Source organism: Panthera tigris, chromosome B1 (assembly GCF_018350195.1).
Source record: "Panthera tigris isolate Pti1 chromosome B1, P.tigris_Pti1_mat1.1, whole genome shotgun sequence".
NCBI lineage: Eukaryota > Metazoa > Chordata > Mammalia > Carnivora > Felidae > Panthera > Panthera tigris.
In genome coordinates, this window is record NC_056663.1 from 199,094,301 (window position 1) to 199,118,609 (window position 24,309).

At 53.1% G+C, this 24,309-nt stretch overlaps 1 protein-coding gene across 1 annotated transcript in view; it reads right to left on the reverse strand.

Moving 5' to 3' along the window:
• CB1H4orf50 (chromosome B1 C4orf50 homolog) overlaps positions 1-24,309 on the reverse strand; it is a 53,849-nt gene that overhangs the window by 5,494 nt on the left and 24,046 nt on the right. The window contains exons 7-12 of the mRNA XM_042984976.1: positions 21,422-23,848; positions 14,179-14,346; positions 10,495-10,551; positions 9,160-9,342; positions 2,603-2,651; positions 104-231 (exon numbers count right to left, since the gene is read on the reverse strand). Of these exons, the coding sequence (XP_042840910.1) occupies positions 104-231; positions 2,603-2,651; positions 9,160-9,342; positions 10,495-10,551; positions 14,179-14,346; positions 21,422-23,848 (3,012 nt within the window). The remainder of the gene's footprint in view (positions 1-103; positions 232-2,602; positions 2,652-9,159; positions 9,343-10,494; positions 10,552-14,178; positions 14,347-21,421; positions 23,849-24,309) is intronic.

Sequence of the window (24,309 nt, forward strand, 5' to 3'; positions counted from 1 at the left end):
TTGATCTGTACACTTACAATTTGTGCCGTTTTCCATATGTGTGTTACAGTCTTGATAAAAACAAAAGTTTATCGAAGAAATTAGATGACTGATGTCCTCTCACCTTTGGTGAATCCGGTCTAGCCGTGTTCTGTGCTGGCCACTCAGCCTCGGGAACAGGCCAGGACTCTGAATGCAAAGGTCTTTGGATGATGACACTGTCTGTTTTGGGCTTCGGGAGGTATTTCTGAGCTAGAAAAGAGTATTTTCAGTCAAGCCTCAGACCAGAAATCTACTCTAAAAATCACAAGTCTCTGAGCCTTGGAATAAGCTTTTCCATTCTCTTTCATTCCCAGATCCCCACGTACCCATGACAGAGGCCCTCTCGGATGCCCACAAACCCTTGAGTGCCTTATCCACACCCTTCTGATGGTCCCGTCATGGCTGTGGGTATCCTAGAAAACTACCTGCCCTCATCAGCTTTCTTTCCTTGGATGTCAGCTCGTTCAACACAGGGACCACCACCTCTGCAAGCTGACCCATTTTTTTTTTATTTTTTTTAATGTTTATTTATTTTTGAGACAGAGAGAGACAGAGCATGAACAGGGGAGGGGCAGAGAGAGAGGGAGACACAGAATCGGAAGCTCCAGGCTCTGAGCTGTCAGCACAGAGCCCGACACGGGGCTCAAACTCACGGACCTCGAGATCGTGACCTGAGCTGAAGTCGGACGCTTAACCAACTGAGCCACACAGGGGCCCCAAGCTGACCCACTTTTGTAAACTCTGAGATACACCCCCTGGGTCTGGTACTCAGTAGCCTTCTGGAAATCTTTAAGGAACAAGTAACTCAATCAATCGAGCCCATTTCTGAGGACGCTGAGGCCACAGAAGGAAAGACACTTGCACAAATTAGTGGCAGATGAAGGGCCAAGTGGAATTCATGCCCTTCCAACTGTGAAAACAGATGCCAACTCAGACTGCTAGGAGGACACGACAGTACAGGGGGCAGGCCCATCCTGACCAGACAAAGACCGAGAAAAGATCTCTCTTTTTGGGTCAGTCAGTAAGACACTCCTGAGAAAGGTCATATTATCCTCCTTTAAAAGATAAGATTCTGGGGCTCAGAGAGGCTAATTAACTCATCCAAGATTACACAGCTGGCAAGCACAAGATCCTGTGATAAGAGTTGCCAGATAAGCAGATCTCAAGAGCAACCCACTCACCTGCAGGCAATGCCATCCGTGCTTCCTCTGTGTTTCTTTTTTTTAAAGTTTATTTATTTATTTTGAGAGAGATAGAAAGTGAGCTGGGGAGGGGCAGAGAGAAAGGGACACGGAGAGCCCCAAGCAGGCTCCACGCTGTCAGCATGGAGCCCGATGTAGGGCTTGAACTCAAGAACCGGGAGGTCATGACCTAAGCCAATGATCATGGCTTAACTGGCTGAGCCACCCCGGCCGGCGCCCCACTTTCTCCACGTTTCTGCTGAGCATCCGACGTGAGCAGAATGCTGAACGAATCCCTTCCCCCATGCTGGCAGCATGCTGCACTTAACCAGGGCAATCCTATCTGCCCAGGTAGCATCTGAGTTTCCTTTTTAGGAATAAACACAACAGGGGCACCTGGGTGGCTCAGTCGGTTAAGCATCGGTTAAGTCGGTTAAGCTTCAGCTCCGGTCACGATCTCACGGTTGGTGGGATCGAGCCCTGCGTCGGGCACTGCACTGACAGCTCGGAGCCTGGAGCCTGCTTCGGATTCTGTGTTTCCTCCTCTCTCTGCCCCTCCCCCGCTCACACTCTGTCTCTCTCAAAAATAAACATTAAAACAAATTTAAAAATAATCATATTAAACAGAACAAAAGCAATCATCCGCTACCATGTTTCTACATAACCGCTGTGAGAATCTGAGTTTATCCGCCCGCTTAAGTTGCTACTCATACAGACGATGTGCTTACATAGCCCTATCCCTGTAATCATCCAGTGCATTCCATTCCCCATCTCAGATATGATATTCTCCTAAATTTTTATTTATTTTTTTTATTTTATTTATTTATTTTTAACATTTATTTTATTTTTGAGACAGAGAGAGACAGAGCATGAATGGGGGAGGGTCAGAGAGAGGGAGACACAATCTGAAACAGGCTCCAGGCTCTGAGCCGTCAGCCCACAGCCCGACGCGGGGCTCGAACTCACGGACCGTGAGATCATGACCTGAGCCGAAGTCGGCCGCTTAACCGACTGAGCCACCCAGGCACCCCTGTCCTAAATTTTTAAAAGACAGGGCTCATCGACAATGCTGGAGGGCCCCCACCCCACAGAGCTTTTCATTATCAGAAACGCCAGGGCATGAATACACCTGTCCATTGAGTTTTTCCACACAGAGAATTATTTCCTTAGGATGAGCTTCCAGGAGCGAAACCACAGGGCTGAGGACACCGGCCACTTCTGTGGAGTGTTTCTGGTCCCGTGTTCTCCTTACACTGGGGAGCGAGAAGTCAGGGCCAAGTAGGGCGGGAGGGGGAGACGGCGGGGCTGGTTCCTCACAGTCTACACTTGACCCTGGCCCACCTGTCAGATGGTCCTGGCGTCTGAGCACACAGATAGCGCTAATTGAAAATCGCACTGACCTCTTACAGCTGCTGCCGTCTCAGACTCGACATCCAGGCGGTGGCTGGTCTGGAAGAAAAGACGAGTCAGCAGTTATTCCGCGTGATCCAGGAGAACAAGCCTCCCGCGGGTGGCTGCAACTGGGAGGAAGCAGGTCATGCACTGCACACCCCCCCATCCCGCGCAAAGCACAGTCTCCGGTCAGAGCCACCCCTCCCCCCTCTGCCCGTGACCCTCGAAGGAGTCCAGAATCTGCTCTTAGGGAATACAGGTGCAGGGAAAGCCATTGCATTTTCTCTACTCAGATTAAATCTCCAAACGGAGACTGTGATTAATGTGTTGTAGAAACTGCTGTGAAAAGTGGGGGGAGAAAATGAGGGCGGCTGGACGGCAAAGTTTCCAGGAGAGATGTTCTTCCTCCACGGAGGTCCTGCCAGACCTTGCACCGACCGATTGCTGAGCTGCCCCGGGGTCCCTGGTGCAGTGACCCAGGAATTCAGGTCGGGCTTGAACCGGACTCCCCACTGCGCCACCGTGTAGACCGGGTGCCTGTCCTCCTGGGTCCCACGACCGCGCAGGGTCTACAAAAGAGGGTGCAGCAAAGTTGGCTAGCTGGTGTGTCCCGACTGGTTTAACAAGAGCAGGGCTGGACCTTCAAGGCAGGTCAGATTCCAGACCAGCAGCCCAGACCTTGCCTTCTCTTGGGCGTTTCTGGCGGGGCAGGGGCCCGTGTGTCACTGTGATATCTCGCTTCCCCATCACTGTGTCCTCGAGGTAGTTACATCAGCTGGCCCCCTGCCTGAAGACCCCTGCCCTTTCTCTCTTTCTCTGGCGAACTTCTATGTATATGTCACAACCCAACTGAAATGTCCCCTCCGGTAGGAAGTCTTCCCTGATTTCACCCACCTGCTTCTCACATAGCCCCTCCGGGCTGTGCCGTGACAAGGGACTCTTTTGTCCCCTCGAAAATGGATTGACCAACCCAGCGACGGATACACAAGGGCACAGATTATGGCTTGACCATCTTGACCGGCCCCATTTACTGGAGCCTTCTGTATTAGGCACGCTGCCTCTTCTTCTGCTCACGGGGCGCTGCGCTCATATCCCCGGGGACACCGCGTGTCCTCCGGCACCATCACGGCTCGCAGCCCTGTGCCCGCCCACGTCCAGCTCTCCGGGGCCCAGACGGCCTTCGCTCCACCTTTCTGGCTACTACGACCCCTCTGTATCCCTCCAGGCCTGGTGTGTGTGCCGCCTCCTCCAGGAAGCATACTCCCCATCAAGTCCCTCTCTCCTCTCTCCACACGTTTACTGTCCCTCGCACCAGCCTCCCAGGGGGGCCCGTTCGATGCCGACTCCTTCACCACGAGAACGAGGTCTCATTGACCTTCGTGTCCAGAGTAGCCTCAGACCCATCCCACCGACGGCCAGGGGGCAGCCTGTGATCGGGGAGCCACAGATCCTCCTTCCCTTCCTGCCCCTCGTTCTTCCCACTGGCCTGGAGAGGCTCAGGGCCGGGCACCGCCACGCAGAATCCTGGCTCTGCCGCCTCCTTGGTCTCGGCCAAGTAAGACACCCCAGACCCTGAGCCGTGCCGCCTCCATCTGCAGAATGGAGGCGCTCACGTGTTCCTGGCGGGGGCTTGTCGGAACGCGAGGAGAGTGGACGTCTACGAAATGCTCCACACAGGGTAGCGGACTACCGTTCGCCCTGTGGGCGCCGCTCCCCTCCCTCCCCCACATAAACTTTTGGGGGCCATATTCTAAATTTCATAAAAGGCAAGAGTTAAAGGGAGAATCATTTCCTGGATCCTTGGAGGCCCAGGCCTGGGGGTCGCCGATTTAATGAATTAGGGGAGTTTAGGGGTCTGAGCCCCGCTGCTGCTTGTGAAGACGCGATTGCTTTTCTGGAAGCCCGTCTATAGATCTCGCTGACGATGCCCAGAGGAGAGCAAGGAGGTGGAGGAAAAGGAGAGCGCAGGGCAAGAGGAAGCAAAGGTAGCAGCCCCCTTGCCGGTCGCCTGCCCCCGCCCAGGGCTGCGGTGCAGACAGCTCCCCACTGCTGGAATGCCCAAGCCCCGACCTCCGCCCGGGGACCCCGGTGCTCTCTGAGTGCCTGTACGTGACAGCTCGTGTGGCCATTTGACACGAGGTCTTACTGAAGCCTCACAGAGCCCGGTGGAGGGACCGCAGCCCCCTGGCCTAAGGGAACAGGCAGCTTAGGAAGGTGAGGGGGGAGCACCATGGTCACAGGTTGGCAATTCTTCGGGGTCTGGGGCGTGTCCGTCTGCCTGGTACAAACGTGCCGGGAGAAAATACAGTGACCCCCGAGTCCCGGAACTGCTGGGTGCCAGGCAGGCCCCACTCATCAAGTTCTCCGATGGGACCTGCCATTTGTTGAGCTGACAGCAGGCCAGACCCCGGGGTAGGTGGTTCAGGCTCAGGCAGGAGGGCGTGCCTGCACCCTAACCAGGGCCGTCTCCAGGGTGAGCCCTGGCACCCCCTCCCCAGCTCCCCCCTCCCACCAAGGGCATCTGCCCCCAAGGAGGGGATGACACCTGAATAGAAACCACAAAGAAAGGTGTGCCTCATTCTTGGCTTGGGAATGTCAACAGCCTAGGTCCTGGCAGAAGCCGGGGAGAAAACAGGTGTCCTGGGACTGGGGGCGGGGGACACTGACCACTTAAGCCAAGCTTGAGGGGTGGGTGGAATTGAGACCCCCGCCCCCACCTCCCAGAGAGGTTTTCAGGAATCCAAAAAAGGGAAGGAACCTGCCTTCCCCTTGCTCCCACCTCCGGGTACAGGCAGGGAGGTGGCGAGACCCCCGTGTTGCCCGCTGAAAGATGTTGGGGAAGCTGGCCGAGCTGGCCTCAGGGAAATGCCCCACTTTAGAACCAGTGCCTGAGCTGAGCTGGAGGAAAGACACCGGGGCACGTGCAAGGCCAGACATGCCAAGGGCCAGCACAGCACCCCTATGTGATGGTATTCAGAGGGCGCCTTTGGGAGGTGATCAGGGCCGAAGGAGGGAGCCCTCGGGATGGGATTAGCGCCCTTGTAACCAGAGACATGTGGGGACACAGCGAGAAGGCAGCCGTCTGCAACCAGCAGACTACTTGGAGCCTCAGTGGCCTCCCTAAAAACGCAGGCTTTGGGAGGAGGAAATGAGCGAATGGAAAACGCTGGCATGCGGGAGGGCTGAGTCTCGGCCAGCATCCCCACGGCTAGTGGATAAAGGACCGGCCTGTCTGGTGGGGCCCGTCCGGTTGGGCCCCACCCCAGCCCCCAGCCCCGTCCTCCGTCAGACCTTTGCATTTAGTGGGAGCCTCTTCCCGAGGCCAGGCGCCAGACCACCTGAGCCTCCAGGGTCCAGGCCCTCCCGGGATGCTTCTGGGAGCACGGCTGGGCCTCAGTGCTCCCTCTGCCCTGGCACATCCCACCCCAAGCCCACCCGTGTCTCCCCAGCCAGCTGGGCAGCGCCCCCAGGCTGCAAGCCAGAGCCCAAAGCCTCCACGGGGAATCTGTGTTCTCTGAATGAGAGGCAGTGCCTGTCAAACCCACCCCTGCCCGGCCGCCAGCAACGCTCTGCCCTGCCGCCTGGCCCTCGGTCCTCACAGCCCAAGTCACTGGCTGTTGAAAGAGAGAAGCTGCTGTGTGCACAGCACCCCCCCCGCCCCCCGCCCAGGCTGCAGCCGGGTCTCACCCCTACACCTGCTGGGTCCGCCTTCCCAGAGCATGGGGACCTGCTCCACCACCACCACCGGTGTCCCCACTCACGAGGAACACAGCCTAAGTGACCTCCCACCCGGCCAGTCTCCCACCACTGCTCCACGAAGCACCCGGGCCCTGCAGCCAGCCCGGAACACCCTTGGTTTCTTAAACACATCACGGCCTTGTAGCCGCACTCAGAGGGCCAGCCTTCCGGAAACAAGAGGGACCGAGTCCTTGAGGGCCTGGGACGTGCCAGACCCCGCACCGCCCATATTCCCAACGGTGCATGCGCACGCACCCTACCCCCCTCCCACAGGGGTGGTGACGGCACTGGCTGGGTGCGGGGGCCCCCTGTCAACGTCAAAGCCCAGCTCAGCTCAGGCACACGGCCTCTTGCAGAGAAGGCCGAGCTGGAGAGCCACTTGTAGACGTGTGTCTCTGGGCAGGACTTGAGACCCCTGAGCCTCAGGCTTCTCAACTGGAGAAGGGACCATGACAGCACCTTGCCTGTGGGAGGACCTCCCGAGTCAGCTCCATGAAGCACTTGGGACAGCGTCCGAGCGCTGTAAGGGGTACGTGGAAGTGTCCCCTCCTAAGGCCATAGAGCTAGACAGTGGCCATCCTCTTGACAGCTGCCCACACACAGACCAGCTTCCCACCAAGTGGGACCACACCCCCCCCCCATACAGGGCACTTCACAAACGAGCTGTCTTCATGTCAACTCTGCCCAGTAGGCGGTCCTGTTCCCATTTTACAGACTGGAAAACTGAGGCTCAGAACAAGTACGAGTCTTGCCCAGAGACACACACATAGTCAGTCAGTCTCTGCCCCAGTCCCGTTTTCGCTTCCTTCATGACCCTCACCACGACTCACGATTATCTACTCCTCCGCTGTCGGCAGGTTTGCTCTGAGAAATGATTCACCGTTTCTCCCCCTCAGCGCTCGACACTTGAGGTCACGGTAGGGGGCAACGGCACAGCCAGGATTTTGTGGTTTGCACAGGGAGTCGTGAGGCGTCCCCCCGATCGTGCAAATAGGGGTGTTCTTGGAGAGCGGAATTGTAAAGTAATGCAAAAGGAGGGAGGGCAGAGTCCAAGTCCTTAAAAGAAGGGAGTAGAAGCTTATGTAACTGGCCATTGCTTTCAACAGGTCTCGGGGAAGACACCCCGGGAGGTAAGTACGGCCCCGGGAGCACATCCTTACAGGAAATGAATGAATCAGGCTGATAACACCATTCATTCTCCCTGCTTTCATTCCAGCCTCCAAAATGACCTGGTTATAAATGTTTAGTGACTAACAGACGAACGAAGGAATGAATGAATGAACTTGATTTCCTGACAATTCCACTATACGGGGGGAGAATATGTGGACAAGTTTCCATCCATCCCTCCAAAACTTCAGCCTGCACATGGTTCTAGCTCTCATGGGAAACTGATACATTAGTGTTAAGGTTTGTGCATCAGTCTCTGTGAATTTGGTCATTATGAGTCAGCCCAGCCAATCCCGGTGAACATTTCAGTTCTAGTTTCAGAGCAGCCCCTGGGAGGTGGGGCTCTCACTGCTATGATGCCTTCTCAGCAGGGGGCCAGCTGGCCCTCCCGGGTGACTGCAGCCCACACCCCGGAACTCTGCTTTCTGTCCTGCCTCCGTCAACACAGAGACTGTGCAAAGCTTCTCAACAACATGCTAACTTCCTTCCTCAGCCCTATCCTGGCTCTCAAGAGGTTTGAACCACTCGGGCAGAGAGATGAGCCCCGGACTGAGAGTCTGGGACTCCGGATTCAAACTCTGGCTCTGAACTCAACTGTCACGCAGCCCTGAGCAGATCCCTGGGCCTCCCGGTCTCCATCTCCCGGGCTGGTTGGTGGCTGGGACCAGGGGGCCTCTGATGACTATGGGGGAAAGGAAGGGACAGAGAAGGCTGGGCTTGCAGAGCTGGGCTGGGAAGGGCCGAGCTGCTGATCAGGAGCGTGGGGAGCAGGGCCGGCTGTGTCTACACGCGTGTGTGTGTGAAGGGTGGGCTCAGTGAGCACCCACCATACCCTGCACACAAATGCCGGGACGCTGCTGTTCAGAGCTGGGCACGGATCCGGGAGCCCCTCCCCAGACCTGGGTCAGAGCCGGCATCCAGACCGTCCACACTACCTGGGGGCTGTGTGACCTCGAGTGAGCCTCCCAACTTCTCTGGGCCTCAGTTTCCTTTTTGGTTGACTATTAGGAGAGGAGACCCTCATTCATCCAGTTCATTATTTCATTCATTCAACCAGTCTCCCCCGGGCGGCTTCTCTGTGCCAGGCACTAGGGAGACACAGATGGTTACGGAGCCTCTCTGGCCCCATCAGAGAGGTGCTGACAAAGCTGCCACGACAGCAGGGCAAAATCCCTCTCACGTGCCATGTCATGAACATCCACGTGCCATGGAGGACAGAGGAGGTGGCTGACTCTGTGGTGCATGGGAATCAGGGAAGCCTCCCTGGGCAAGGTCACACTTGAACTGTGCCTTGAAGGATGGCTGGGAGGCTGCGGGACAGACAAGGATGCTGCCAGAGGACGCGGTAAGTGCTAAGGCCCTGAGGCACACGTGCAAGAACCCTCTGGTGAAGTAAGTGTCGCGGGGCTTGTAGGACTGTGGCTGTGTGTGTCTGTCTCCTGCATGTGCTGTGAGCACTTTAAGGGTAAGGACGGCCCAGCTCGCCGTCCTGCACCAGCCAGGAGCGCAGGGGCCGGCCCAGAGCAAGAGTCCTGGGCGTGTTCTGGGTGGGCTCAGTGGACAGAGGGAGGGAAGGACGGTTCGGGTCAGGCAGGTGGACAGGCAGGCCGTGTGCCCTCAGCTCCCGGAGGAAGAGTGTCAGCGGGTCTGTGAAGACTACCTCTGGGAGCGCCGGAGCCAGGAAGGCGGCCGCGTACTCGGCCAGTGCCACGTCGTCCACCATGCCCCGCGCCGTCTCTGAGAGCAGGTGATCCTCGGCCCCGCGTCGGTGCAGCTCCCGCAGCAGGTGCGTGATGAGGCGGTTCCTCTCCCGGCACTTCTGGACCAGAGAAGCCAGCTTGGCCTGCAGGGGTGGGAGCAGAGGTGCTCCAGGCGGGTCCGCGGAGGCAGGGCACCCTTGGGGGCCGGGCAGCTGGGCTGGGCTCTGGGCCCTGCGCTGTATCCACCTGTGCCGCCTTAGCTCGGCCCCCTCCCTGCGCCCCGAAGCCAGAACACCTTTGAAAAGTAGCCATACAGCCACACACCCTCAGGGGCTCCCCACTGCCCTCTGGGTGGGGTCCAGGCTCAGAGCGTCTCTGTGACCAAGCTCCTCTCTACACCTTGACTTGCTCATCTGTACAATGGTCATTGTTAAGGGCAAAGGGGTTGCTGTCCCTCTGTGCCCGGCTCCAGGCTTCCTTCTATCCCAACAATTAGCGTTCATATCTGTGGGTCTGTCTCCCACGTAGCCCAGGAGCTCTTCAAGGTCAAAGCTGACATTCCCCTAGATCCCTGCACCATCACTGTGCCATTGCTGGGCACACTATGGCCCCTGGGAGGGATCTGCTGCATGAATGGTGCGAGAGGGGACCCTCTTGACATGAAATGACCTCCCACATCTGGGCATGTCTGGAGGGGGTGACAGATAGACCCTCCTCATTCGAGAGTGGCCCCAGGCGAGTCCCTTCCCTCCTGATGTGCCCTCCTGCTCCATCAGAAGAGCAGGTGACGATCTATTCCTGCCAGGACTTCCGGCCCAGCCCAGCCCGGAGGCCCAGGAACATTCCCTAGGCAGTGATGCTTGGGCACCCAGTACCGGCTGGCAGGGCAGGAGGGTGGCCTGAGGTGGAGGCCGGGGCTCCCCGGGTCCCCTGGATCGCACCACCCCAAAACACCAGGGCCTCGTGCATTCGGCCAGCACGTGCCATAGCTTCAGAGGTCGGGACAGACGGGGACAGTCCCTCTGGGTCACGCTCTCAGGCAGGAAAGCAGGACACGGACAGGGAGGTGTGGCGGGGCCTCAGACACACGCAAAATATACTGGAAGAAAATTAATGAAAGCACTAGGTTCAAACGGGGATTTAGGGTGGTATTTGTCTCTCCCATTTTTCTTTCCAGTTTTATTTCATAATAGACACGGACTACATCTAGAATGGGGAAGATACTAAGCTCGTTATTTTATCTTATTTTTTTTTTGGAAAGGGACATCGCATATCGATCTCACAGACATCATTACCTTCAAAGGAGCCACGGCCGAATTTGCCTCGTGTTGCTTTCTCTGAAGTTCCTCAAGCTGAAAGAGAACCAACATGGTTGATAATGCCCAGCCCCCGTTGACACAGCCTGAGCCTCCCCAGGGGAGCTGGGCTCAGAGAGGTTGGCTCTGGTCCCCTCTCTTCCCACAGTGGTTGGGGGTGTGGTTCTCAGTGGGGAGCGGGGGCCTTGCCCGTCACCTGCCCGGTGAGATCTGGGCGGGGAAGGATGCTCTGAGCGCTACGAATGAGCTTTGCCAGATTGCAGGTGCCCGGCCAGCTCTGTTCCTTCTTCCTTCCAGAAGGAAGCCTTCCCGGATTCCCCATGAAGCGATTTTTTTTTGGTGCTGTGTTAACCTCTGGGAATCCGAGCCAGACACCCTGGGTCCTAATCCTGGCTCAGCCACTCACTAGCACTGTGACCTTGTGCAAATCACCTCTCTTTCTGCCTCGGTCTTCTTGTCTGTAGAGTGGGGGTCCTATCAGAGCCCACCCAATTAGTGAGGATTGCAGCGAGGAGTCCGTGAATTGCCCCCTGTGAAGTGCTTAGAACATCCAGTTAGCACTCACTGAAGGTAAACCGTTATTACGAACTGGCAGAGGCACCAGGCACGGGAGGAAAGCCACCTCGGACCCTCCAGCCTCGCCCCGCACGCAGCTGAATACCAGCGGGTGACTCCCATCGATGCTTTGTGGGGCGGAGCTGTCCGGCCGCGTCCCGTCCGAACTGCTGACCCACCAAATCGTAAGACAGAACAAGAGGGCTGCTGTGTCAGGCCTTCTGCCTCACCCTCTCGTTCCCTCTGTAGTCGGCACAAAGAAAGCTACACAAATAAAAGTCCTTTTTCCTCTTCCCGACCTCCTCTGACCTCTAACGCTGTTCTCAGCCTTCCATACCCGCCCTCACAATGCCTACACATATGAAACTGTGCTATTCAAATGTCTTACATCTTGGATTGCCGTTTGATTTTAAATCATCGTGTTATCTTGGGCCACCTGGGCGGCCCCATCACTTAAGCGTCTGACTCTTGATTTCAGCTCAGGTCATGATCTCACGGTTCATGAGATCGAGCCCCAAGTTGGGCTCTGTGCTGACAGCACGGAGCCTGCTTGGGATTCTCTCTCTCTCTCTCTCTCTCTCTCTGCCCCTCCCCAACTCCTGTGCTCTCTCTCTCTCTCATAATAAATAAATAAACATTAAAATAAAATAAAATAAAATCATGGCATTATTTCTATGTCATTTCATACAAACGGACCATGTTCTTTTAAAATCTTGCATATTATTTCATCACGAGGCTGAAACATAATCTATTTAACCGATTCTTTGTGAAAGTTTATATTCTTTCTTTGTTTCACAGACAGGCTTCAATGAACATTTCTATATAGCTACTTTTTTGGCATACACCTTCCTGAATGTAATCAAAGTGTAAAATGCCAGCTCCAAGCCTACTGTGTTGCATTCAAAAGGCACTCAATAATATTTGCAGGCTTGGATTCAACCATCTCTCGGCTTCCGCTTAGGAAATAGCAAGAATGTGTTGCTGGGCGCCGTGTGGTGGGGCATTTGCCATGAAAACGTGAATGAGAAGAGAGTAAACAGACAACAGGTGGGAGAAAATACCACCGGGGAAATGTAAATCAAACCACACTGAGACACCACGACGTGCCCACGGGGATGGCGATCACCAAACAGACAGTAGGGAGCGTCGGGGAGCTTGCGGAGAGGTTGGGGCCTCGAACCAGCAATCAGAGACCCATCTTAAGGTAACTAAGTGTGACTGAAAAGTTCCATCATCACATTACAAGAATTTCATTGAGCTGAAAACTATAAGAAAAGGAACCAAATGGAAATACGAGGACTGCAACATACAACCCCTGAAATTAAGAACTAAAATAATGAGTTTATGAGTAAACTCAGTGCCCCCGCAAAGCATCAACTAGAAGATGGGTTAGGAAGAAATATTCGAACTGAAGGGCAGAGAGAGAAAAAAGACTGAAAATAATGAAAACTTCAAAATACATTGGATATGGTAAAAAGCCCTACTATGTGTAGCGGGGGTTGTATTTCTCACACCTCAGTGACAGGAGGGAAAAGGGACGGTCCCTCCCTTGCTGGCTGAGGCACAGCGAGAAACACTGGTTATTGCCTTGGCTTTGGAAGCGGGCGACAGTGCCACGGAAAGGCATTCTTCAATATCTGTTAAGAACCAACATCTCCACTCGGGGCCAGTACGCCCCCAGTTCTCTGAGCTCTTGCATATAAACAGGAATTTATAAATGAATGGAAATAACCATAGATCCAACAACAGGGGAATGAACATCGCACCCAGCCGATAGATTACCACACAGGAAAAAAAAAAAAAAAATACAAAGGCTATGAAGCAACGTGGACATGAGGCTAAGTATAGTATAAATGCATCTGATTATACAGAGACTGCACGGGAAAGGAGCCAGAAATTACATCACAATGTTGATGATGTGTTTTCCATCCATCAGCTTGTCAAAAACATGTAAAGTGTGATAACATTCGGGGTACCAAGTGTGGGCAAACACGACACTCATTTATTCTTGGTGGAAGCATAAATGATGTAGTCACTTTGGAGGGTTCTTTGCCTTTATGTTTCAAAGTCAATTATGTACATATCCTTTGACCCAGTAATTATTCTGCTAGAATGTTACCCTTTGCATATGTAGCAGAAACACATCCTAAGACAGGGGTATAGAAAGGTTCACTGAGCTTTGTTTGTAAAGCAAAGAAACGGAAACAATTCGGATTTCCATAAACAAAGAATTGGTTAAATAAGTTATGGTTTGGCCTCTTGAAAAAATAATATGCCAGATTTTTAAAAAATGAGGTCAGTCTGTAGGTGTTGATATGGAAATATTACCAATATTTTTATTAAATGATAAAATCAAGGCGCAGAATATTTTGGGGTGGTATAATTTCACTTTTGTGTATGCATCCATACATATACTAAATATGAGTAGATAAGGCTGAAAAAAATACTGGGGGTCAGAAGGGGTTGGGGCCAAAGGGGGACAAGAACTAATTTTTTTTTTTGCATTTTAAGAAAATAGCTAATTATAGATCTACATGCAGTTGTAAGTAATAATACAGAGAATTTTGCCCTGTTTCTGCCAAGGGGAGCATTTTGTAAAATTATTGTATGTTACAACGTTATCATGTCAATTATACTGACGCTGGTATAATCTTCCAATATTACTCAGGTTTCTTCAGTTCTACTTGTACTGTGTGTGTGTGTGTGTGTGTGTGTGTCTGTGTGTGTGTGTGTGTGTGCGTGTGTACTAAGTTCTATGCAGTTTTATCACCCGTGAACATTCACGTCTCCATCATGATGGACAAGACAATGAACAGTGGACACTCGCTTCATTCCTACAGAGGAAGGACTTTTATTTACGTAACAGTTGAAAACCCGTTAGACTTTTTAGGAAACCATTACGCGTATTTACCACCTTTAGATGGAACAGAAGTCAGCTGGGTGGAGGGATTCCTTCCCCACACCGTTCTTTACTTGAGACATCTAACAAATACTAGCAAAAACCGCTGGGAATGGTGACGTCTTGCCTGATTCTTCTATTCTCAAAACTCCCCGGAGCCTGGGAACGTTTCATTCACAGGCGGGAAAGAACCTGCGGGCCCAGCCTACCTCGCCCTTGAGCTGGTCCCGGAGGCGGGTGGCTTCCGCATGTGACACCTGCAGTACCCGGTGGGCAGAAGCCTGGTCTCTGAGCTGGCACCGCAGGGTCAGCACCTGGTGCTGGAGGTACCCAATGCACAGCCTGAGGTCCTCTTTGGGGGTGTCTGTCTCCGTGCCCTGCAGCGGCGGAAATCACAGATCGCATGAAATGCTTAGGTTAGCTTATCTTCCAAAGCAACTTGCCTTAGCAAACAAACAGGATCCGTTTTCTTTCTTAATTCTTTTTCTGCCTACGTTTTTTTTCTCAAGTGAAAAATTTTAGAAAATAAAGTGGCAGAAGTCACCCCACATCCTATTAGCCAGAGTAATCATTGTGATCATCCGTGTATTTTCTCCAGTCTTTCTGCTATGCCCTTCCTTACGCATGTGTGTGTGTGTGTGTGTGTGTGTGGCCCATGCTGGGAATCAGGGTGTTGGGGGCGTCTAGAGAATTAGAGAATAACATTCTCGAGTGTGATTTTCAAGAGACACATGTATCTATCTATATCTTTTGCATATATTTTCAAAAATACGTAAAATGGCATGGCATTCCAGAATCTATTTCAATCAATTTCGGTCACCACGCCGCTGAAAAAAAGTATAATGAATGGAATTTAAGGTTCAAATCCAATTACGAGATGCTTATCACATTAAAGCATCATCTGTTGATATAAAAGAGGATACTGCATTTTCCCCACTTTTCTTAAATCAGTACATAATTGTCTCTCACCCTTTTTGGGTCAGACATGGGCAGCTTTCATATGGACGTTATGGGGAACTTCTGGGAGGCAGAAAGGCGGGAAGGAGAGGTAATTTAGCACTCTGGGAAGGGTGATTAAATGACAGTGATGCTACGTCCCCGATGGTTCTGGACTCTACAGTTTTATTTTCTAGTAACTTCTATACGGAGACACGTACACTCAGGCACGCACACACACACATTCTTTTCTACATAACATTGAACACACCATGTATTTTGCATCCTGCTTCTCCCCTTTAATACCATGCCATGAGCATTTTTCCAAATTAGTAAAGAATACTGAAAACACTGTGTTAGCACACGGGAAGCCTTCTGCACCGTGCTGGAGGTGCAGGTCATTCTAAGATTCTGCTGCTGTAACCGAGGCCGTGATAGAGACTCTGACACACGGCTCCTGCCCAGACTCTGAGCCCTTCCGTGGGATCACCAGGGAGGGGGTTTTCTGGGTCCAGGACCCAGAGTATCAAGAAGCTCCCAGTTCCCATGAGAAAGTGGCCTGTGAAGGAGCAAATCTGCTAATCACGGCTCCATTCGCGGGAGCCCAGGAGCTCGAGGCTTCCCGGACCCTCGTCCTCACTGGGGTGGTCCACCTTCCAACTAAGGCAGCCGCCCTGGGAATCTGAGGCCTGGGAAGGCCATGCCTGCCTTGCGCTCCTGGCCCCGGGTTGTGAGCCATCCTGCCGGGAGAGGAGAGAGAACACCGTGTTGAGGACACAGCCTGCCCCACGGCTGATGAGGCCTCCGCCTCGTTAGCAAGGAATCCGAGAGCAGGATGTGGTTTTCTTCTAATTAATAGAAATTCACAGAGCGTGGGCCTGAGACGCACAGGCTGGGCCCTGTCAGGAACAGATGGGTTCTCCGGATGGCTCCATGAAATCCGGCTCTAAGACTTGCAAAACAACTTGGCCTTTCTGGGAAGTTTGGTGCCTTTGCTGTGTCCCCCCCCCCCCCGGCCCGCCCCTCCCCTCCAGGACTTGGACGAGGGCTTTGCCCCAAGGATCCTGAGAGAAAACCCCCCGTGCGTTCTAAAGAGAATGCACGTGTGGGGTGGGGGCCAGCAGCCTGGTGAACGGCCCCCGTGACCCACTTGTTCCCTAACAGACTATCGGCACAGGCTCCAGCCACACGCCGTACTTGGGCTGAGAGCCACGGTGCACACGGCCCTCTGGGAGCTCTGTCTGCAGGGGGGGACTGGCAGGGCGTGGTAAGGGGAAGGCCAGGAGGCACTGAACCAGAGGCACCCACTGCCACCCAGGCGGGCGGTGACGAACGTGTCACAACTGCTCTGTGGGCGGGTCAAGGGCCACACAAACCTGTAGCATTTGCCGATTTCCGTGGTGTAAAGGTCCCCACTGTGAACCACGACACGCTATGAAAATGGCATCACGCCTCCACCCTGAGGCCGTCCTGGGGTGCCAGGAGGAGATGCCCCCCAAAAGAAGACCCCGCAGATGAGCCACAGGTCCCAGGAGGAAGTGGGGTCGAGGAGGGGCAGAGCAAGGACGCCAGCGTGCAGAGGGTAGGACGTATGCAGCAGTAGCCAAGGCTGCCGGGCTCACGATCCGCCAGGAGGAAGGTGGAGTTCACACCAAGTGCAAGAGGAAGAAGCAGACGGGTTTGAAGCAAAAGAACAACCCGATCGGGTTTTGACTCCGGATGATGGAAAGGGGAGGCTTCCTCATGCTCTGCCTCTTGTCCATCCACAAACCTCATTTCTTTCAACTCTGGTTCTTGTCTGGAATCCTCCCTTCTTTCAGCTCCAAATTCCTCCGCTCTGGCATCGTGTCTTGGCATCATCTCTTGACTGCAAAGTCGTCTTGACTGTTCCCCTGCATCCCCCTGGCCCTTTGCCTCACAGCACACAGTGATCTTTTTACAAAAGAAATTGAACCATGTTGTTCTCCTGCTTAAAACCCGCCAGTGGCTTCCCACTGCACGTACAAAGGATCCTAACGGGGGCCTGCAGGCTGTCCCCCCTCTGCCCCGTCTCACACCACACCCACCCTTGCCCACGTGATCCCACCACGCTGGCTCCTCTGTTCTTCCAGTGAGCCAGGCTCACTCCTGCCCCAGGGCCTTGCCACTTACTTCCCCCTCTGCCTGAAAAGCTCTCTGCCTGTTGCTCCTTCCCCACCTTGAAATGCTCGGCTTGATATGCCTCCCCTCCGAGTCCAGTCCCTAGCAGGTCTGACTGGCTGAGATTGGACAGCTACAGAATTTGGGGAAATGCATAAAGCAATTCTTTACAAGCATTGAGTGGCAGCTGAGGCAGGGCTACAATCCTGGAGGGAAAGGATGTACATCAAGGTGAGCTCCATTTCTCCCTGGATTTCTCTCTGGAGCATTTTCCAAAGCCTGGGTCAGGAGTGGAGCCCAGGCCGTGCAGTGGTCCTGCTAGATGGAGGGCTCAGAGGCTGGGGTTCAGAGGCGCTCTGATATCTGGGTCTGGGGAACAAAGTAACAGGAAGGAGAGAGCCTGGCACTGCCCTGGAAATGCCCCCTTGGGTCCTTGGCTGAATCCTAAGCTGAGCAGCAGAGTGTGGGACTCTGGGGCCTCGCAAAGGAGAGCAACTGGTCGGCCAATTGCTGAAGAGACTTCAGCGGTCGCACACTGTCACCAAGTTGGCAGACTTTTGGCCAAGCCCCATTTGAGTGTCCTCGGCAAATACTCAGGGGCCTCAGCTGCTACCACTGAAAGTCCGGGACCCAGGAGCAAGGTCCACACCATAGGAGGACAATCAGGCCCTAGGACTGGGTTGAAACTCACATACACCTGCACAGGAATGATATGGTCTGCTGATCATCCCACTACCTGCCAGAAGAAGACACACTCAACATCCTTTAGAGGGAGCTAATAATCAGGAGTCTCTACCACATCTCATCCTACACGATGTCCAACATACAAAAGTTTTTGAAAATTACCAGACACATGAAGAAGATGGAAAATGGGACTTAACCAAGAAACAAACAGACCCAGAGATATCTAGATATTGGCATTAGCAGACAAGACCTTCAAAATATAGGAAAGATTGGGGTGCCTGGGGGCTCGGTTGGTTAAGCATCTCACTTCAGCTCAGGTCATGGTCTCATGGTTTGTGGGTTTGAGCCCCACGTCGGGCTCTGTGCTGACAGCTTGGAGCCTGGAACCTGCTTCGGATTCTGTGTCTCCCTCTCTCTCTGCCCCTGCCCTGCTCGCACCCTGCCTCTCTCTGTCTGTCAAAAATGAATAAATGGTAAAAAAGATTTTTTTTTAAATATAGGAAAGATAGACAAAATGAATGAAAAGATGGGGGTATTTCAATAGAGAATCAGAATCTGTTTAAGAAAGATAAAATGGATATTCTAGAGCCAAAAAATAGAACAAATGAAATTAAGAACTCATAGGATGGAATTATCAGAAGATAGGACACAAGAGAACACAGAATTAGTGAACTAAACACAGGTCAATAGAAAATCCAAACTAATGCACAAATATTTTTTAAAAAGGAAGAAACAGAACAGTTTCCAAAGATGTGGGATAGAGTCAAAAACTTTGGATATCCAGGAAATGAGAGAAAAATAGGACAGAACAACATATTTGAATAAATAACGACCCCAAATTCTCCACATTTGATAAAAAAAACCCTTGAGTCTACCATTTTAAGACGCTCACAAAAATGCAAGCGGGATAAATATAAATAAAACCACACCAGGCACATCATAGTCAAATTGCCAAAAGCCAAAGATAAAAAGGAAATCTTAAAGCAGTCAGAGACAAAATAACACATGCATTTCAGAAAAACAAAACCAAGCAAAAAAAAAAAAAAAAAAAAAAAAAACCAGAATAAAAACACAACCAATTTTTGAACAGAAGCTATGAAGCCAGAAGGCAATGAAATGAGATCTTCCAAGGGCCAAAAGAGGGGGAAATATCTGCCTACCTAAAATTCTACATCCAGATCCTCACCAGAAGAAACAACCAAGTTCTTCAGACAGAAGGAAAACAGATCCCCAGGACTGAATGCACAGCACAGAAACGTGAGGACATATGGGGAAACGTAGATCATTGCTTGCTTTAAACAACAACAGTAACAACGCCTTGTGACATTTATTAGGCAGAGACATAATATATACGCTAAAAATGAAGAAAAGAAGAAAGAGGAATTAAAATTTTTGCATTCATCATTAATAATTATTCACTTATTTGGGACTTCTGCATTACCTGGTAAACGTACTAATGTAAGGTACATTTAAATAATTAACAGGTACACTTTGAAACCTCTAGGGCAAATACTGAAAGAATGAGGAACAGAATGAGCTAATGGAGAAGAAAAATGAATAATAGAAAATATTTATGAATACCAAAAGCAAAGGCCAGAAAGGAGAAACAGAACAGAACAGACAGAACAAAAACCCAATTCTTCATCACATGCATGAAATGTATGTGGACCGAACACCTGAACTGAAAAGCAGAGGCTGTGGAACTGAGCTAAGCGAAAACACACCAGTCGCATGCTATTTCGAGGATGCCCATGGGTTGAATGCAAAAGGATGGATGGTGTACAAGAAGTTGAAGATTCCATGAAAACACTAAGGGAAAGAAGCTGATGTGCCTACCTTAAGGTCAGACAAAGCATAATTTGGGCAAGAAGGCTGAGAGATAACGAGGGACGCTTCATCACGATCAAAGAATCAAGTCAGCAGGAAAACGTAATTTTAAGTCCGTGTGTATCTTATAAATAGTTTCCATGGGCACCTGGGTGGCTCAGTTGGTTGAGCGTCCAACTTCGGCTCAGGTCACGATCTCACAGTTTCGTGAGTTTGAGCCCCGCATTGGGCTCTGTGCGGACAGCAAGGAGCTGACTTCAGATCCTCTGTCCTCCTCTCTTGTTCTCTCTCTCTCTCTCTCTCTCTCTCTCTCTCAAAAATAAATAAACGTTAAAGAAAATTTCCAAATATATGAGTCAAAACTAATATAACGCCAAGAAGAAATACACAAATGCACACTCAGAGATTGCAAACGTATCTCTGTAAATAACAAAACACATGGACAAAATGTTGGTGAAGACACAGAATATCTGATTAGCACAATTAACCACCTTGGACTGGTCACAATCCTCAAGAACTCTGGAATATTCACTCCTTACAAGGACCTCCAGGATACCTACCAAAATAGACTATAACCTGGTCGCTAGAACAATTGCAAAGACTTAAGTGCACAGATCACAAAAGAAGAACCTGCTGAAAATCAATGATCTAAGCTTTCAACACAAGATGGAAGAAAAAGAGCAGCCAACTAAGTCAAAACAAAGGGGAAGAAAGGGAGCGATTCTGTAAACAGAATCCGGTGAAATAAAAGACAGACATAAAATGAAGAAAATCAGCAAAACCCAAAGAGAATCCTTTGCCACGAATGACAAAATTGCTGCAGAGAGACAGAGAGAATATGGGTCAAAGGGCTCAACGCTAGATGTCTTAACAGATATGCAAGACCACCGTGAGAGTGATGAGCATTTCTTCCTGCGATTCCTAAACATTGATTACCGTCCACACGTGTGGACAGTGACCCGGGGAAGCCCACGTCTTGGCCAAATCACAGACGTGGTCAAGTACAGAGCTGGGTTTGACCTCAGAGTGAGTCCTAAAGCCCCTGTTCTTTCCATTGTCCCTTTTAAGACCCAATGCAGAGCCTGATGGAGGTGTTAGCCAACCTATGGTGGTGATCATATTGAAACATATAAACGTTTCAAGTCAACACGTTGTGCACCTTAAGCTTATACAATGTTCTATGTCAATTATATCTTTAAAAGAGAGAGAGAGACTCATAAAAGAGAGAGAGAAAGAGAGAGAGAGACTCAATGTGAAGAATTAGGACCTGGACTGCTTGAAAATCTCCTGGATCTGAAAATATGAGCTCTTTTTTAAAAAAACAAAAGAATTTTTTTAACGTTTACTTATTTTTTGAGAGAGAGACAGAGTGTGAGCGGGGGAGGGGTAGAGAAAGGGAGGCACAGAATCCGAAGCAGGCTCCAGGCTCTGAGCTGTCAGCACAGAGCCCGACGCGGAGCGTGAACCCACGATCTGCAAGATCATGACCTGAGCTAAAGCTGGACGCTTAACCGACTGAGCCACCCAGGCGCCGCTGAAAACGTGAGCTCTGATGTCAAAGTTGAACACGGCCCCCTCCGCCGCCATCCCACCCGACACCCGTCTAAACAGCCTGAGCAGAGGGGCAGGCTTGTGTCTCAGGTTGTGCACAGGAAGGGGCCGTCCGGGTGGGAGTCCACCCTTCCTGCGACCTGACGGCCCAAGTTATTTAAAGTTCCCTGTGCCCGCGTTCTCGCATCTGCTAAATGGGGACGATGATCGTCCCTCCTCCGAGGGCTGCTGGACGCTCACCTGAGGAAAGGGGATGCTCCGCACTCTAGAAAGTTAGCAAGATGATGAGAAGGCACCGATTCCAGATCAACCTACCTGGGGGCCGTTGCTTGCCCTCAGAGCTCGCCCTGGGTCTGCAGAACACCATGGTCTTTTCTCCTCCTTTTCCAAACGTGCTTCTCTCGCTCCTGCTCCGTTGATGTTTCCTCGCGGGGCGCTGGATACCTCGGCACTTCCCCCCACCAGCGACAAGGCGGCTGAATTGCCATCATTTCTGGAATTCTCCATGCGTAAGGAAGGCCCCATCCACCTGCCAGCCAGACCCGGTTTCTCCTCCAAGGGCGGCCCGTGGGCTTCTGCGGTCAGTTGCCCTGACATCTGAGTCACCTGCACCCCCCTTTCCACAGCACCCCCCTTGCCCCCCGCCATCGTGCTTTCCCCCTGCGGACCCTCCTCCGCTCTCACCAAGCGGCCCCCAGCTGTGCTGGCCCCCAACGCGACTTCTGTCTCCAGGACGCGGATCCTGCTCAGAAGATGGGCGTTCTCCCCCCTGAAGGCCTGGACCGTGTCTTCTACCCCCAGCACCACGCCCTTCATCAGCTCTTTGGAAGTGACCCCGAGCTCCGAGATCAGCGCCTTGAGCTCCCGGTTTTCCATCGTGACGTGCTCCATCACACCCTTGGATTTTCTGGCGCTCTCGGCCGTGGCTCTCTGAAGCTGGGCCAGGCGCCCTTTCAGCTGCTCGTTCTCCTCTTCGAGCTCGGAAATTTTGCTGTAACTTTTCCCATTGCAGTCTTCCAGGTCAGAAACGACCTGCCGGTATTGGGCCAGCTCCCTCTTCAAGCGCGCGATGTCTCCTAGCAGTATGCTGTTGTCCTGTTCGAGGGCCGCGATCTCTGTCACAGTTCTCTCCCTCTCTTCCTCGAGGGCGCACGCTTTTCGACGGCATCTCTCTCGGTCGCCCCGCAGCTCGGCGTTGTCACGTAAAACTTGGCTTCTCTCTCGTTTCAGCCCAGAAATGAGCTGGTGAAACCTTCTCTTCTCTTCTTCAAGGGCTCTCAGTGGCTGAGAGGGCTGGTTCCCACCCAGCTCGGAGGGCCACTCTGGACCCGGACCCACGTCGTCTAAATCAGGCACCATCCCTGGGAGAGCAGTGCTGGTCCCCAGGACCTCCGTCCCACCTGGTCCGACCTCTTCGCCGGTCCCTCCGGGTCTGACCTCTCTGGCCAAGCAAATATCCGAGCCCTGGTTTGCCAAAGCCTGCTGGGAGTGAGCATTCTCTGGGGGGCTGTGCTGTTTCCGAGCCAAGCTCTTGCTTCCTCCAGCCGGTGTGGAGGTTGGCCACCATCGCCCCCCGCCCCCACGCTGCAGGATGGAGAGTTGCTGGGAAGAAGCTTCTGCCTCCTTCCCAAATTCGTCTCTTCTGAGCTCAGACCTGTCAGGCTGTTGGCTCAGAGCCCACGGATCACTGGTAGGTTCCGTTCCCCTGGGTGGAAAAGCCGATCGGGGAGACAGTGTCAGACCTCCCTCTGCCACCAGGGAGAGTGTTTCCTGGTGCTCACGTTCCTCGGGGCCAGGCTCCCCTGGGACATCCCTGTGGCCCAGACGAGCCCCTTCTAGACGCGGTGCTTTCTCCTCCTTCTCTCCTTGCCTTTGGTCCCCAGGGCTTTCCTCTTGCAGATTCAGAGCATTTGCAGACCACACGAGCGTTTCCTCCTCGCCCTGCCCTGCAAGGAGCTGAGTGCCTCCTGGACTTGGCCTCTGGGAGCCCTGGGCCCTGGCTGGGGGGGCCTCTTCCTCCTCCAGTGACGAAAGCCCTCCCTCCTTCCGCCTCCTACTCAGGGGTGCGGGACCCTCAGTTGACACGGAAGCCTCCTCCTGCAAAAGAGGCCATGGGAGCTTTGGCCTGGGCCAAGGGCAGGAGACAGAGGCCTGGGATTCTGAGGCCCCGTTCTCGACCAGCTCGCCCTCTGGGGCTCTGATGCCGTCCCCCGGGCTCGGGTTGTCTCGCATTTCCTGACTTAGCTTGCTCTTGTCACCAAGGTCTGCCTCCTTCCTGCCCCGACTCCTCCTCGCTCCCCGCTCCTCGGTTCTCCACTCTGGGGGCCCTCCTCCCTCCTTCCAAGCGCCTTTCACACTTGACTTGAACTTGTGACTTGAGATCTGGGGGGGCTCATGGCAGAGGGAGGCATTCTGGCCCCTTCTCCAGTGGGGATTCCGGCAGGTGGGTCCTCCGGCTCTAGGAGCAGGTGGGAACCTGGAGTCCAGCGTCCGTCGCATCTGGGATTCTTGTGGAGAAGCCTCCTGGAGCAGGAGCAGCGGCGGCAGGGAAGGGGGGTCCCCGGCCGGCCCCCAGGGAGGGAGTGTGGACGTCTGCACCAGGACCTGGGCAGCTGCTAGCCTCTGCTCCGAAATCCCGGCCAGCTCTACGGGGAGGAGTGAGCCGTCCCTGTACTGGCCGGGGGGGCAGCCACAGATGAGGAGAAAAGTCTGCGCATCCAAGCTGGGCTCAGCCGGAGTCCGCTAGGGATGGGAAGAGAAGAGAAGGGAAGGTGTGAAGCGGCCCCTGCCTCTCTTTAGTCCCCCACACCTCTCAGACCTCATCTCCTGATGCTCTTGGTGCTTCCTCACCCAGCCACACGGGCTTCCCTAGCACACCAAGCCTGGTGCCACCCCAGGGCCTTTGCACCTGCTCTTCCCTCTGCCCAGAATATCCCTCCCCAGATCCCCTCGTGGCTTACTCTCAATCGATGCCTATCTCTGCTCAGACGTTACTTCCTCAAGAAGCCCCTGACCGTTTCCCCACACGGTTCATGTTCCCTTTTACTGTGCTCCCCTCCCCACATCCTGCTGCACATCTACGTGGGCATCACCTAACGCCCCTCAGCCCTGCGTGTCCAATACGGTAGCCACAGGCCACCGGCCACCGGCCACATTCCAAGAGCACCGGACATTTCCGTCGTCGTGGGAGATCTAGGGGACAG